General features: G+C 40.5%; 4 protein-coding genes across 4 annotated transcripts; 3 read left to right on the top strand and 1 right to left on the bottom strand.

Annotated features, from left to right (window-relative positions):
• The first annotated feature begins 7,527 nt into the window (after positions 1-7,527).
• On the top strand, positions 7,528-9,722 carry LOC146479637 (uncharacterized). The gene has a single exon (XM_085110237.1). It carries the CDS (start codon positions 7,842-7,844, stop codon positions 9,720-9,722), a length of 1,881 nt encoding a protein of 626 aa, XP_084966363.1. The 5' UTR covers positions 7,528-7,841.
• Positions 9,723-9,742: 20 nt separating this feature from the next.
• Positions 9,743-11,261, bottom strand: LOC146479636 (P2X purinoceptor 7-like). Its single transcript, XM_085110238.1, has 3 exons — positions 10,709-11,261; positions 10,406-10,553; positions 9,743-9,947 (listed from the first exon to the last, which is right to left on the bottom strand). Exons 1-3 carry the CDS (start codon positions 10,914-10,916, stop codon positions 9,743-9,745), a joined length of 561 nt encoding a protein of 186 aa, XP_084966364.1. The 5' UTR covers positions 10,917-11,261.
• Positions 11,262-11,309: 48 nt separating this feature from the next.
• Positions 11,310-14,190, top strand: LOC146479635 (BTB/POZ domain-containing protein 6-like). The gene has a single exon (XM_085110464.1). It carries the CDS (start codon positions 11,394-11,396, stop codon positions 12,699-12,701), a length of 1,308 nt encoding a protein of 435 aa, XP_084966590.1. The 5' UTR covers positions 11,310-11,393; the 3' UTR covers positions 12,702-14,190.
• Positions 14,191-14,346: 156 nt separating this feature from the next.
• Positions 14,347-15,117, top strand: LOC146479634 (BTB/POZ domain-containing protein 6-B-like). Its single transcript, XM_085110292.1, has one exon. The coding sequence runs from the start codon at positions 14,347-14,349 to the stop codon at positions 15,115-15,117; it is 771 nt and encodes a 256-aa protein (XP_084966418.1).
• Positions 15,118-15,873: the final 756 nt, after the last annotated feature.

Genomic DNA, 15,873 nt, shown 5'->3' with positions numbered 1-15,873 from the left:
TGTACCAGTTGCCATCTTTTTGGCTACGGCGGATTACATTTGAATTGGGCAGCTACGAAGAAACTGGAGTCCCAATAAGGATGAAAGAGCTCCCATTTACCTGTCATTGTTTAGGGTTGGTTTCCGGTGTGGGTAGGGGGTATTGAAGGGCATGTCGGAGCGTTTTCAACTGCATCATTTCTCTTTCTCCCTAAAGAAAGGCTATAATCATCTCATGTCCAATAAGCGCAAGTGGAATAATTGTTTTATTAAAACAATCACGAAATATTGCTAGATTTTGCCGATTCCGCTTCGCAAGGAACAATTAGAAGACAATTTAATGGTCTCTTTTTCTCTGGCAGGGTATAATGGCTCATATACCATGGCCGCTAAGCCAATAAAATTCCTGGAATTGCATTATACAATGATCCAGTTTTTAATAACTAGAATTATCAGAGCGATAACGACTAAATTTTTGATACGCAATTGAGGAATATCCCATTTTTTTCTTCCATGAAACGGAATTGAACAGTCCACGGAAACGTCTCTATCGACAAGAAGACATGTAACCTGAACAAAATGTCCTCTGACAAACCCAGATTTTATGGTTATCTCTCTTTTAGTTTTCGAAATAACTCTAGTAAACTGTCTTTGATTTTATTAACTTTCAAGATACAAGGCCAGTTTGGCAGCCGTTATTTTAATACGTTTGCCCAATATTTCGGTCAGACAAAGCTAAATCTAATAAACTAAGGGGCTAAAACTAGTTTAGTATAAGCGGAAATGCAAGTTTTTATTTTATTTTCTGCAACAGTTACTGGTCAAAAACATTTTACATGATAAAAATCGACGACGTCATAAATTGAATAACTTTAAAATCTGCAAACCCCGACTAAATCAGGGTTTTATGAGTAAATGTAGAGCTCCACGAAGATTTGGTCGCTGGTGATTTTGTTACTGTGAGTATAGACACGCGTCGTTTTAGGTACAGTGTATCTACTTGACTGAAATCTACAGGGCATTAGGATACGCTTCTAAGGCCATTCATTCCCAGATCAGAGCTGTTGTCCATATTGCTTTGAGCACTGAGGTGTTCAAGACACAAAAGCAGGGTGGCAATGAACTCTATCCCATACCTTTGGTCATTCACTGGACACCTTTCTCGACAAAAAGTTGTTTTTTATACGCGAATAACATGGTAATCTTACTCGCGAAAATTTTACAAGCCTGATTTGCGTGATTTGGGAATTCTGTTCTCCTCCTCACCTCCCCTCCCCCTCCCCCTCCTCTTTCCTCCTTTCCCCTCCCCTCCACTTCTCTCCAGTAGCTTTCTTTCTCTTCTCATGCCCGTTTGGAAGGAGAAAACGACTGCTACGTAGGCAGAGAACTCTTGCAAAAATTTGAATTCACCGCATGCCCGAAATAATTTCGGAGGAATTACATGATGCTTCATACTAACGAGATTTCGAAAATTTCCCCATTTTTCTTAGGGCCGAGACTCATGGCGTAGACCGAGGGTAACATTAGCAGACAATATCGCGTCCAAGAAAGTTTGAGCGTGTGATGAAAGGATCGGGAATCTCTACTCCCCCAAACAAATTGACGTTAAATCGTTAAATGAAATAATGTGTCACACTAATATTCGGTGTCATTGACGTAAGGTATCGATACTCATGAGAGTTCTTACGCACAGGCCACGCGACAAGAGAACGTGGAAGATGATTTAAACCGGGCAAAAGCGCGACGCGTTAACTTCGGGCCGTCAGCTTCGAAAACCATCTTCAGCAACTCAACTCAGCTAATATTAAAGGGAACCTCCACTCTCACAACAAATTGACGGGTAAGCGTTGAAAATAGGGGCGAAATTCTAAATATTTGTCTAAAACGTAGAAATAACATTCAAGTGTTGTAAAAATTAAATATGATTATTGACAAATTTCGCTTTTAAATTTCCTGGGGGCAGCCATTTTGAATTTGATGACGTGTAATGGTTGCCGCTATTGTTATTCAGCAGAAGTTCTTTTGTGTAAAACAATTGAGCAACCTTATTACGTCATGAAACCCAAGATGGCGGCGCGCGGGAAATTTAAAAGCGAAAATAGCCGATAATCAAACTATGTTTTTTCCGACACTGAAATATTATTTCCATGATTTCCAAAGGAATTTCAAAGAAAATTGTATTTTCGATAATGTAACCTTAACATGTTTCGAGAGTGGAGGTTTCCTTTAAAGGGCCCTAGTCAGTCACAACTTTGTTTTTGTTTATATGCGAGAGTTTGGCTATTATATTTTATTAGGAGCATGTCGAAATGAACGAAATCACTGTGAAACTACTAAAGATAATGAAACATACTTTCAGGAACACAACTTGCAGTAAAGCAATAAGATTTCACTTCACCATGCAATATCAATAATTTCGATGGCATCAAAAATGGCGGAGACTGATTAGGGTCCTTTAAGGACGGTGCCTACTATTGTTACTGCGCATACGTTCTGCGCATCGCGAGATACTCAGGTTTCCTATGGGTGGTGCCTTCTAATGCAGGAATATTTTTTCGTGGTTTAAAACTATACGGAGAAAGCAGAACTTAGCAAATGCTTTTGGTATCTCAAAAGAAAATTGGGGGTAACCAGGCATTTTTCAGAAATAATTAAGCGTCAATTTGCGTGCGTGGTTACCCCTAATTTTCTTTTTGGATTCCAATAGGCCTTGCTGAGATCTACTTTTCCCGCACTGTCATAAGCCGCACAAAAATACTTCGGTATTAGTAGGCACCGTCCTTAAGGCAAAAACAACTTTATCGAAACTCACCATTGTCAGCAATATCTTTGATTTTCTTCTTTTCTCCTTCCCCGGTCAATCATCTCCTTGAATTTAATTCCTATCATAAAGAATAATTTCTTAATGTGAGGCACTAGTCAAGATTCTAGTGGCAGAGAACATGTTTAAGGACGATTTAAACAGTGGACGAGGAAGTGTGGGCTGTAGAGGGGTGCAGACCAGTTGCATACCAACAAAACCCATCAAAAAAGGGAACAGAGTGCTCTAGATAAAAACAGTACTTGGCATGTGAGGGCTGAATGCCCGGATCAATTTGTTCACTAGGCGAAATCCTGTCCTTGGAAACCTCAACCCCCCAAACCATGAAAAACCCACGCGCGCCTTTCTGCCAATGAGACCATGTCCGTTCAATCGTTTGGTCAAAGCCAGCAGATGGCAGACTCTCATTGGTATTTAGTACCAGAAACGTAAGCGGCAAATAAAATCTGCGAACATTTCTGCTACCCTGACTTGAAGCAACCTAAATAAACAAGGGAATGGGGTACTCACCTTCTGTGATTGACGCTTCTTCTTTCGCTTTGTGTTGAACTTCCACTTTACTTCAATCTGATGCATCCTGTTCAGTGTTGCGCTCTAAATTTCAACATAGGTTCAATTAACGACAAAACGTTTAGCAAACAATCGAATATTGTCAAAAATAAACAAAAATCGCCTGGCTTGCACTTTCCGGGAAACTTAAATGGTTGATGATATTAATTGAGCTGTGACTTAGTTCATCTGTTCTTAATTATTGAAGCAAAATTTAACAAATTTAACAAAACGAATGACCGGCCACGAAAATTAAACTAATTAACTTGCAACATTTCAAGATTAACTGATAAAAACTTGATACGTCGTAGCGAAATTACCTGTCATAGAATGAATGTTCCTTGACGTTTCATTTTCGTTGATACAGCATTGATGAACCGGTCAAACGGCCTTGCTCGCTGCGTCGTTCTCTCTTTAGTGGTGCTAGTTTTACAGTCTTGTGGTTCCCCAGCGCTTTGCAGTCGACTTGAAGTTCTTTAGATAGAGATAATAGTCCTTAAAAGCTTCGAAACAAGGATTAAGTGGACGGTTAACTTTGCGAACGGAGCCATGTGCAAGAAGATGAGAAATGAATTAAAGATGAGTTTTAGCAGTATATATTTGCAATTCAAATTGCATGATAAGAATGCAGATAACAAAGACAAGTAAAAACATACAACGATTGGCCCAATCGTTGTATGTTTTTACTTGTCTTTGTTATCTGCATTCTTATGTGGAAATGGCAAAAAATAATGAAAACTGTAGTTGAGGGACGTGAGGAGAAGCACAAAAATGCAAATTTGAAAGGAAACTTAGTTTGCAACATTTCAAGGTTAGAAAATAGCAGTGTCGAGAGGGAGGATAGCGAGAAAATGACAAATTTTCAAACTGACAAAGTGCACGTGCTTTCAGTTTCGTTGCACGTGCGCTTATCTTGGTGCACGTTTTAGCAGGTCCTCTTCATATGAGCCCGGCTACCGGGACTAATTTTGTCTTGGGTTCATATAAGAGATATCAGCCCGGTTACCAAGATGAGAAAAGGTGCTAAGATCCTGGGGACGAGTTTTGGCGCGAAATTCCGAGAAAGAAAATAAACATGGCGAAAGGCAAAGTCATAACTATCGCACCAATCAAAGCTTTGTCAACTCGTGTAGCTGTGTTACTTCAGCTAAATGCCGAAGTACATACATGGGATACTAACGATATGGAAAATACAGTAGAATGAGACAAAATGATGTCATCCGAGCCGCCCTGTTGACTCAGTTGTAGCCAAGTATTAAAACAGTCGATCAAATGGCTTAGCATCTCTGTCTCCCAACGGAATCTCTTCGAATTCGAGGACGGAAGAAATTTGCTCATTTGCCGCCACCGTACAAGGCATGCGTAGTTGAAAAAAACGAGATTGCTTGGTAACCTGGCTGAAGTGTTTACATGAGAAAGATTTCCAGCCCAGTTAACGAGATCCCAGTTGGAAAAACCGAGATCTCGGCAACCTAGCCAGCCCACCCTCTCATATGAACATATCTAAATTTTCACAAAGGATTTAGTGGTGAGGCGAGATCTCGGAAACTGGGCCAGCCCGGTCAACCGTGCTCATATGAACAGGGCCTTAATTGTCAACTACAAGACAACAACGTTGAAATTGGTCTAATGACGTAACTTACGAACATTGTCTAATAACTTGATGTCAATTAATCTAATATACACATAGGTTGGACATCTGCAGAAGATCCCGCCTTAAAGAAAATAAATTAGAAAATAAATAGGTAAATAAAATCACTTTATTTAAGCTTAAGGTTGAGATTCTAGGATGTGGTTAATCAATAGGATGGAATAGAAGCTGTTGAACAACACTTATTTTTTTCTATGACAGAAACGCAACGAAAATCTGATGATATACTTAAGAGCAAAATAAAATAAACTGAAGAGACTGAAGAGTGTTTGTAAATGTTACCAGTAAGGCTAGCGCTGGCCCCACATGGTACAGCCGGTACAAACTGGTTTATTCTTCTTTGTGAGCTGGGCCATCTTTTCTTTTAATCTCTGTCTTCCAAACTGCGAGAAAAAGGATTGAGGAACAGGCTTCCTAGAACTTTTCAAGCTTTTGGAACCACGTCAGCCGGTAGGGACTGAATACTACAAACAATGTTTGGCACTGGGAACGAGAAAGGACTTTCACCCGTATGTGATGTTTTGTGATCGGCTGCGTTGGGTGAAAATTTTTCTACCTTTCGCTGTCGTTCTCTCTCAAAAATTAAAGTGGATGCCTCACAGGCCAGCCAAGCTCACAATCCGATAACATGAACATGATGTCAATTTATTGACTTTGTATAGGAAATTCACTTCAGTCGGCTCAAAATGCCAGAATATAGCCATAAATTAGCCATTTATTTTAACTTTGCGTTGTCGTGTCTTCAGTGTGTAACTTGGAAGGGATCTGTGGCCATATTAAGCATTTTACTGATGAGTTTTAGTTTCAATATGTATGGCCACAAACGTTTTTTTTCTTAACTATTAGATGAGACCAAACCACAAAAAAGATAGTTGTCTCTGCCTGCCGCCTCCAACCTCAACCTCAAAAGATGGTATCTTCATAGCATAATCACCCCTGAAAATATCCAGCAGAAAAAAATGACCTCACTCTTCTTGTTTATCTAGCGATGCTGACTCTTGCAACCTGAATATTTCTGTGTCAACTCACTTGCCAACCACTTGTTCGTTATGTTCATGAGATAGGTGGTGTCTTCGATAACCTCCCAATTCTAGACATGTTGAGCACTCTTCGAACAAACTTGTTATGACCAGTTTTCTTGTTTTTCTTTAATGGTTAGCGGTGAATTTGATATGAAACATGAATATTCAATTGTTCAGTTCGATGTTTTCGAAGGAGCAAAAGTGTCCTTAATTAAAAATGCGGGAAAAGGTAAACCAACAACCGTTCGCCGGACCAGTTCGCATTATATAATAAACAATATAATTTGGGGAATAAAATTCAGTTTCCTAAATACTTACTGCAACTTAAAAGTTTTCTGTCAGCTAAAGCATCCGAACAGATGAGTCTGTATCACGCAGTTACACGAAAATGTCTTTAAAAGGACAGAAAACGATGTGGGAACACAGGAAATAATTTTGTTCCAATTGGATGCCCAAAAGGAAAATAAAATTGAAGAAATCAGTTTTACCAATAACTGTCCAAATTTCCGCGCGCTGATTGGCTCGTAGCTATTGTCTATAAGAGCACAGATAATAGAAACGACGTCAGACGTAACGCGCGCGCTTTCTCAAGGAAAAAAAATAGTCACTTCCGCTCGTACTTTTTCCATGTTATTGTAAAAAACAAATCGACGGCAGTTTTCCATGGTCTATACTCTTATAGACCATGACATGACGCCATAAAATGTCCAAAACTTGGCAGTGAAACCACTCGCCTGCGGCTCGTGGTTCCACTTGAGTTTTGAACATTTTTTGACGTCATTTTATGGTCTGTAAGAGTATAGACCATAGAAAACTGCCGCCGATTTGTTAATTAGATGGTTGATGATAGATGTCGAGTTCATTTGAGAAGCGTGACTTAAAGGAGAACTGAAGGTGAAAATCTCATTTTTTTTAAGAAATTCAAAACAAAGAAAACAATAGTCCTTGAGTAAATGTTGCAGTATTTTTATTTTTCTTCCCATTTCAAGCATGTTTTACAAGAAAAAAAGGCCCGTAAAACTACACCATGTACGTCCGCCATCTTGTCCGCCATCTTGAAGGCGTGGGTACCAAGCATGACGTCACTGCGCTCAGTCGTGAACGCGCCAAATTTCAATAACAGAGATCCGAAATGGTTCATTGCGTTGTTGTAAATTGTTCACATAGGTCTCCCAGAGATACTAAGAAAGGAATAAGTTTCCATCGATTTCCCTTAAAAGATGAAACCCGACTGAGTGAATGGCTGGCCCAAATCAAGAGAAAAAATATGCCGCCACTGGCACATAGCCACATATGTTCAGCGCATTTTGAGTCTTCGTGTTTCGAAGAAGACTTACGGTCGAAACTCATGCCTGAGAGTGGTAGAAAACGCAACTTAAAAGATGATGCGATTCCAACCTTGTTCGCACATAAGAGGAGATCAACCCGAAGGCCTGCCAGTGAGCGCCGAAAACGGAAAGCGTTTCATGAAGAAGTAAGTCGCGTTTCATGCTATATATAGAAAACCTCGAACAACTGTGTATTTACTATAATCTACCAATAAAATCGCCTTTCGTTTAAATAAGTTTCAATGTTATTGGCAAATGGTCTTTAATTCTTCATTTGTTTTTAAATCGTACAGACTATAAATCAAATTTTGGAGAGCAGTAATGCAAATTCAGAAGCCGCACAGAAACCAGACGGAGATTTCGTGACATCAGCTGCGACGTCGCACATATGTACATCCGTCAAAACGCAAAAACCGCCAAGAAAAAAGAGAAAAATACAAGCCTCTTCGAAATGTTTGGTTAATGACTGTTATAGCCAAACCGAAGTTACGATGGTGGATCAAGCATGCCAGACAGACATGCCACATACCCAAAACTCCCCTCAGAAAATTAAATCGATTTCCTTAGCTGACCTCCGCCACGCTGTATCAAATGACCACAGCTATGCATCGTCCAAGGATTCATTCCCTAATGAAGATGTTATTTGCCAACCTAAACAGTCAGTAAGAAAATTAGATTTTTCTGAAATAGCAGTCAGTTTCAAAGAGGAGCAAAGTGAAGATGAATGGCTGACGGAAATGTCCGATTCTGATGAGTCCGAATTAAGCGACGTCGACAGCGATTTTGGTGAAGAAAATTCTGACCTTGAAGACAACTCCGAGGATACTAAATTGTTTAAAAAAAGTGAAGTTGACGATGACGAGGAAGAAAGGGAGTCCAACAACTGGCTTGACGACAACTGCGGTGATGTCCACGAAGAGCGAAAGTTCTTAGTGTTTGAGAGTAAATTAAAAGAGCTTTTCTCTCAATGTGTCAAATGTCCAAACTGCGGACGCAATGTAAAAAACCTAACACTTAAAAGTAAAGGGTCCTTAGCCACAATAGAAAATCTTGGATGCTGCGAAAAGCCATTGCGGTGGCAAACACAACCGTTTGTTAGTTCAATGGCAGCGGGAAATTTATTGCTTAGCGCTGGAATACTGTTCACTGGAAATTCTTACGGCAGTGTTGCCAGTGTTGCAAAAGCAACAAACATGCAATTTTTCAGTGAAAGAAGTTACAACGAAACTCAGACAAGCTATCTGTTCCCAATTGTTGACAAAATGTACACTGAACATCAAGCGCAAACGTTAAGCGAAGTTAGGAACAAGGAGGTTGTGGCAGGAGGCGATGGTCGCTGTGATAGTCCAGGACACTCGGCGAAATACGGGACTTACAGTATAGTGGACACAGAGTCATCAAAGGTTCTAGATTTTTCATTAGTTCAAGTGACAGAGGTTAAAAACTCAAACGGGATGGAATTGGAAGGACTGAAGCGTTGCTTGGACCACTTACAAGAAGAAAATGTGGCCATTGCAAAACTTGCAACAGATAGGCATATCCAAGTAAGAGCACACTTGAAAAAGGAACGACCAAACATCAAGCACAACTTTGATGTTTGGCACATGGCTAAATCGGTAAAAAAAAAATTGAGCAAAAAGGCCCAGGCAAAGCCATGCGCTGCTCTCAAACCATGGATTCATGCCATCATAACTCACCTCTGGTGGTGTGCAAAGACTTCACAAGGCAATGGTACTGAGTGTGTGGAAAGATGGAAATCTATAGTTTATCACACGGCAAACATACACCACTGGGAGGGTTGTCAGCATTTCCATCGGTGTGCCCACCCACCCATCCCACAAGAAACCGAGAGAAGGAAGCAGTGGCTAAAAGTTGGAAGCCCCGCCCATGATGCTCTGAAGGAGGTTGCTTGGAACAAGTCTCTTTTAAAGGATATAGCGATGCTTGCAGAATTTATCCACACAGGCATCTTGGAGATGTATCACGGTCTAATGGCAAAGAAATACTGTCATAAGTTGCATCATTACTCTTATCATGGCATGAGAGCACGCACTCAACTTGCTATTCTTGACCACAATCATAATGTGGGACGTACCCAAGCCATGACCAAAGAGGGTGTGGCAAAACACAAATTTGTCCATCCCAAGGGAAGTCCTGGCTGGGTTGCAAAGCCTCAGTACAAGGATAAGTCTTACCAGTTTTTGCATGATCTCATGGCTGATCTCCTTGCATTTAAGAGAGGTCAAATTGAAGTGCCTCCCCTTCCCGCTAAGCCTGCTGCAGCAAACATTGCTCCTACAGCAAGACCACCCAAAGAGAACTTGCTAGAGAGACACAGATCTCGCTTTAATACAAATAATGTAACAAACTGAACAAAGTTTTATTGCTCCTTTCATACAATTTCCTGTATCCAGGATAAGTCCACTTCGGAATAACTTTCGTCAGGTGTACGAAATCCAGTGTAATTTCCGTCTGCATCAGGATAGGCTTCTCGTATATCCTTTACAACGCATGCAGGAATTACCTTTCTGACATACCTCCCCAGTCTGTTATGTATCCACCAAGTAAATTGGCGATATGCGGCATAACGATAATTTCTGTAAAGAAGAAATATCTACACATCATTTTACGTATTAGGGGTCGGTGGCATCAACTCTCCCGATCAATTTTGAGTAACATCACAACAAACTTTAGGAGGTATGCTTGTAGTGTAACTTGTTGACAAGCAGTTCAGTCTGTTATTGAAATCATGGCACTACCTTGCGGCTGCCTTTGATTGCAAAGATCACTGAGTTAGGCGCTGTGTAAACTGTTTTAAGGATAAACTTGTGGCACGTTTGTAAGTTCTGATTAGGAGATTCTGGTTGATATGTTCGGCCAACGATAATGCGAACTGTTGGTAATATTTAACTGTAAGGTCACGCATTCAATGTTTATAATTAAATGGCTTCCAGTTCTACTGTTATGAGCTTGATATTAGCAAGATTATGACTCTTCTCAGAACCCGCAAACTAAAACAAACAGTAACAGGTGTACCGGCAGACAGGATACCTACATATAATTCATTTCTCGTGGTGCTCTTGTCCCGCGCGTCTGGCTCAAGCCAACAATGGCAGTCTCCAGCACTTCTCTTTGCAAGCATATTGTATTGAAACTAGGATGCTCGGTAATACAACGAAGGGGATGAAGATCTGTCTCCATATCTGATCCAAATAACCAAAACAATGTATTGCAGCACTGGTAAACACCAATAATTGTACAATTCGGAACATATTAAGCTTGATAAAAGAAATAAGACGATTGATACAAATATCAACAAAAAAATTTATTCGCATTTTTTGTACATAAATGATTTCACCTGATATTTTCGTTACAGCTTCTTCAATCTCCTGGCAACATTGGCACTCTCTTTCTTGCTGATTTTCCCAGTTTTCGCAACGTCCACAATTACACCACAGAGTGTTTCCTCGTCTTATTTCGTCCGCATTTTCAGTGAAATCTTCGTCGGAATCCGAGTGGTCTCGCATGGGTTCAAAAGAATATGGTTCAATCTCAGCCGCCGCCATCAAAATTTCGCTTTCGTTCGCTAAAATACACGGTCCCTTCAACTGTATTCGCGAAAATATCCTGGAATACAAACGACACGAAATTCTCTCGGCACAAAGCCCTAACAAAACCTTTGCAATGTCTGGGTGCAACAACAACACATGAGCGCAGTGACGTCATAACGCGACAACGCGCATTCCTTTTTTGGAAGTAACCGGAAGAGAATCTGTACAAAATGGCGGACGTTCAAATCTGAGGAATTCCCTTCGTTTTATGCTATTCTCGCATCGAAATTCTCAGTTTTTTCGATTGTTTACCTTTTATTATAGTTGTATCTATAATAATCGGCCATAATCTGTGGATACAAAAAAATCTGTCTTATAGCCTTCAGTTCTCCTTTAATATGTAAAATTTTCCGTCTTTCCGTGTTGTTCTGCCTTGTTAATTGGTAAACGTAGCTTCAATTTTCACTGAGCTTACCGCATCGTGAAGACACCATGTCTGTGTTACAAAAAGACTGGCAAACAACTAGACTCAACATCAAAGAAAGAACGACATTTATGCTCAAAAACGATCTCTTCAGCGATGTGAAGTTTGTGGTTCGTCAGAGCGATGGTGAAAGCGAAAGTAGGCAAGTGATTCCCGCTCACAAGTTTGTGCTGTCGATTGGCAGTCCAGTGTTCGAAGGCATGTTTTACGGTGAGCTAGCGGAGACTAGAGACTCTATTGAACTGCCTGACTGTGAGTACGAGAGTCTGTTGGAATTGTTTCGTTACATGTACAGCGATGAAGTGAATTTAAGCGGAAGTAATGTGATGCGAGTGTTGTACTTGGCTAAGAAATACATGGTGCCTTCACTCGCTGAGAAATGTACGATATATTTACAAGAGAATTTAGATCCATCAAATGTTTTCAGCATTCTCCCAGCGGTTGAAAAATATGAGGAAAAAAGTCTTGTGGATCGATGCTGGGAAATGATCGACGACCATACAGAAGCGGCGTTGAAATCAGATACATTTGTGACAATCGAGAGGTCCTTACTTGAAGCGCTGGTTCAAAGAGATACCCTGAGTATTGCCGAAGTAGAATTGTTCAAAGGAGTCATCAGGTGGGCAACAAAACAATCACAAAGACAAGGCATCGTGGCAGACGGACAGCAAATGAGAACCATTTTAGGAGAGCGGATCGTAAAAGCAATACGTTTTCCCCTTATGACCCAGGACGAATTTAGCTCTGTCGTTCTCTTTAAAAGTAATATACTCAAGGTCAGCGAAGTGTTCTACAAGAGAGATCTCAATTCTGTGCAAAATTTTCCAGTGGGATTTCCAAAGACCAAAAGAGTTGGTCTTCGGAGACGCTGTTCCAGGTTTAGCTTAGTGAAGTTTGGCTGGATAAATAATGGAAAAAGCTGCAGTTTACCATTTTCCCTGAGCCGAAATACTGATCTACGTTTTCATGGAGTGTACGTCTTTGGTAGCAAGGACAATGATTATTCAATTTCTTTTACGTTAAAAAATGACTTAATTGGAACTGTTCTTACTTCCAGGGAAGGAACATTTTTATCTGTCCCGCACACTTCGGGGAAGTATCACGGTTTTGATGTACTGTTTAAGGAACCGATACTTTTAAGGAAAGGCGGAGTGTACTGCCTTGAGGCTCGCATTTCCGGTCCACCATCTTGGTATGGTACTCAAGGCAAGCATTCCGTCCAATGTTCTGATGCGACTCTAACTTTTTGGTCTACTAATGAAGGGCAATTTGGCGAGTTCATTTGCAGCCATTTCAACCCGCCTTCTTCTCCCTAATCTCTCGCCTCCCTCTCCAATTTCCCCCTTCTTAAGTTCATAGGCGGCCGCGGGACAATCGTTTATGGTAACATTTATTTGCAGTATACGCCCATCACCCATAAGGGTTACTATCCTAGTTACAGATTGTTTTTGTTGTTGTTGTTGTTGTTTGGTCGAATGGAAAAACGTTTTTATTACGACCCTAGAAAGGGCACAGGTGACCGACGCTTTACACAGGCACAACCACTAACAGGGATCTGTATGGAATGCGCGCAATAAGCATAAAATAAAAGAGCCACATTTTTTTTAGTGAAACCAGAAATTTTAGAATCTTTCAGTTGTCCTTCTCGCTTTAGCATCAATTGTGTTGCAATATCTACCAGAAATTGTTCGGGATGGAGTGGAATTGCGGTTTTTAAGACATGGAAAAGAATGGACAACTCACAGGCCACCCAAGCTCACTATTGGATAACATGAACGTGAACTCATTTCATTGACTTTGCATTGATGGGAAATTCACTTTAGTCAGCTCAAAATACCAAATTATAGCCATAAATTAGCCATTTATCTCAACGTTGGGTTGTCGTATCTTCTGTGTACCTTGGAAGGGATCTGTCGCCATATTATTACGCATTTTACTGATGAGTTTTAGTTTCAGTATGTCTGGCCACAAACTTGTTTATCTTAACTATTAGATGATCAAAACTACTAGCTCGTACGGGAGCTACCAAACCTCAAAATAGATGGTGGTCTCCGCCTGCATCCTCCTTCCCCAACCTCAGAAGATGGTATTATATCAGTTCATCGTATAGCCACTCCTCAAATATCCAGCAGACAAAAAATGACCTTACTTTTCTTGTTTATCCGTAGCAATGCTGACTCTTGCAAGCTGAGTATTTCTGTGTCAACTCAAATTTTCAAGCCCGTTGAATAAAATTTTGTTGGCAATCGTCCATGAGATAGGTGGTGTCTTCGATAACCTCCCAATCCCAGACAAGGTGGGTACTCTTCGAGCAAACTTGTTATGACCAGTTCCCTTATTTTTCTTTAATGGTCAGTGGTGAACATGGACATCCGAAAGGTTCAATTCGGTGTCAATCGTCTCGGAAATTTCGGGAATTAGTCGTAAAGAAAATGTATACTTTTTTTTGGCAAAACTAAGCTCAAACTTCCGTGCATTGGAAAACTATTACTTCATCAATCCGTTTACGAAGGAGCAAAAATGTCTTTAAAAATGCGGGAAAAAGATTTGCTGGCATTTTCGTAAAACCAACAACCTTTGACCAGTTCGTATCAAAAAATATAATTCGGGAAATGAAATTCAGTTTCCTAAATACTTACTGTAACTCAAACGTTTTCTGTCAGCTAAATCTTCCGAACAGACCAATCTGTATCACGCAGTTGCACAAAAATGTCTTTAAAAGGACAGAAAACGATGTGGGAACACAGGAGCATATTTTGTTCAAGTTGGATACACAAAAGGAAAATAAAATAAAATTTTAGATGGCGTGACTAACATATTTTTATTGTCTCTGATCTGTCGAGTTCATTTGAGACGCGTGACTTAATATGTAAAATTTTCCGCCTTTCGGTGTCGTTCTGCCTCGTTAATTGGTAAACGTAGCTTCAATTTTCAATAAGTGCACTGCATCGTAAAGACACCATGTCTGTGTTACAAGGAGACTGGCAAACAACTAGACTCACCATTAGAGAAAGAACCACATTTATGCTCAACAACCATCTCTTCAGCGATGTGAAGTTTGTGGTTCGTGGCAGCGATGGTGAAAGCGAAAGTAGGCAAGTAATTTCCGCTCACAAGTTTGTGCTGTCGATTGGCAGTCCAGTGTTTGGAGCCATGTTTTATGGTGAGCTGGCGGAGCGTAGAGACTCTATTGAACTGCCTGACTGCGAGCGCGAGAGTCTGTTGGAGTTTTGTCGTTACATTTACAGCGATGACGTGAATTTAAGCGGATGTAATGTGGTGGGAGTTTTATACTTGGCGAAGAAACACATAGTGCCTTCACTCTCTGACAAATGCATGGGATTTCTGCAGCATAATTTAGATCCATCAAATGTTTTAAATATCATTCCAGCTGCAGAGGCATATGGAGAAAAAAACCTGGTGGATCAATGCTGGAAAGTGATCGCTGAACAGACAGAAACGGTGGTAAATTCGGATGCATTTGCAGTAATCGAGAGATCCTTACTTGATGCGTTGGTTGAACGCAGAAATTCTCTGGAAATTACAGACATAGACTTGTTTAAAGGGATCGTGAAATGGGCGAAGAAAGAATCGGAAAAACGAGGCATTGTCGCAGACGGAAAAGAACTTAGAAGAATTATCGGCGAACAAACTATTAAGGAAATGCACTTTCCAGTGATGAACCAGAAAGAATTTATCTCTGTACTCCTCAACCACAAAATACCCAGTTAACGGAGGTCACTAATAAAATTCAAACACTTAGTTCATCGCAGAGTTGTCCTGTGGGGCTTCCAGTCTCTAGAAGATGTACTCCCTCTGCTAACATCATTCGCTGTTGCAGATTTAGTTCAATAAAGTTTGGCTGGGTTAATGGCAGTTCCAGTGTAGACTTTTCCGTGGACCGCGACATACAATTTCATGGAGTCTACTTGTTTGGCGGAAGGAAGAGTTCTTCCTCAGTTTCTCTTACGCTCGATGATTATTTCGCGGAAGGACTACTTGCCTCAACTGAGGGTACATTTTTATCTAAGCGACACAAATCAGGAGAATACTACGGCTTTGATGTCCTTTTTGAAGCGCCAATATTTTTGAAAAGAGATACCACATACTTTCTCGGAGCGCATATTTCTGGCCCCGAGTCTTGGTACGGTACACAAGGCCAGACCACTGGTGTGACATTTAACTTGAAAGACTCGGAAGACTCGGAATTCTCTCTTGATGGAACGGATACCACAGAGGGACAAATTAATGAACTTATCTTTAGCCTTGTCACGTAAACATGAAGTTTGCTTCTATGCCTAGAGAGGGTGGTGGACGGATCCATAAGTTAGCGAATTCGGTTAGTTTAATTGCTATTTATAATCACGACTCAATCACAGGAGTGGGTGTGCAGCTCGAACTGTGAGCCAGAGTGTTTAATGCCGTCCTCATGCATAAATACAAATTAAATAGATGCTAAAATCATGAAAAGTAACAAATTAAGATGAA

Source organism: Pavona decussata, unplaced genomic scaffold (genome assembly GCF_977016875.1).
Source record: "Pavona decussata unplaced genomic scaffold, jaPavDecu1.1 SCAFFOLD_58, whole genome shotgun sequence".
Lineage (NCBI taxonomy): Eukaryota > Metazoa > Cnidaria > Anthozoa > Scleractinia > Agariciidae > Pavona > Pavona decussata.
Note: the sequence above shows the minus strand (reverse complement) of the source record. Positions and strands in the feature narration are given on the sequence as shown.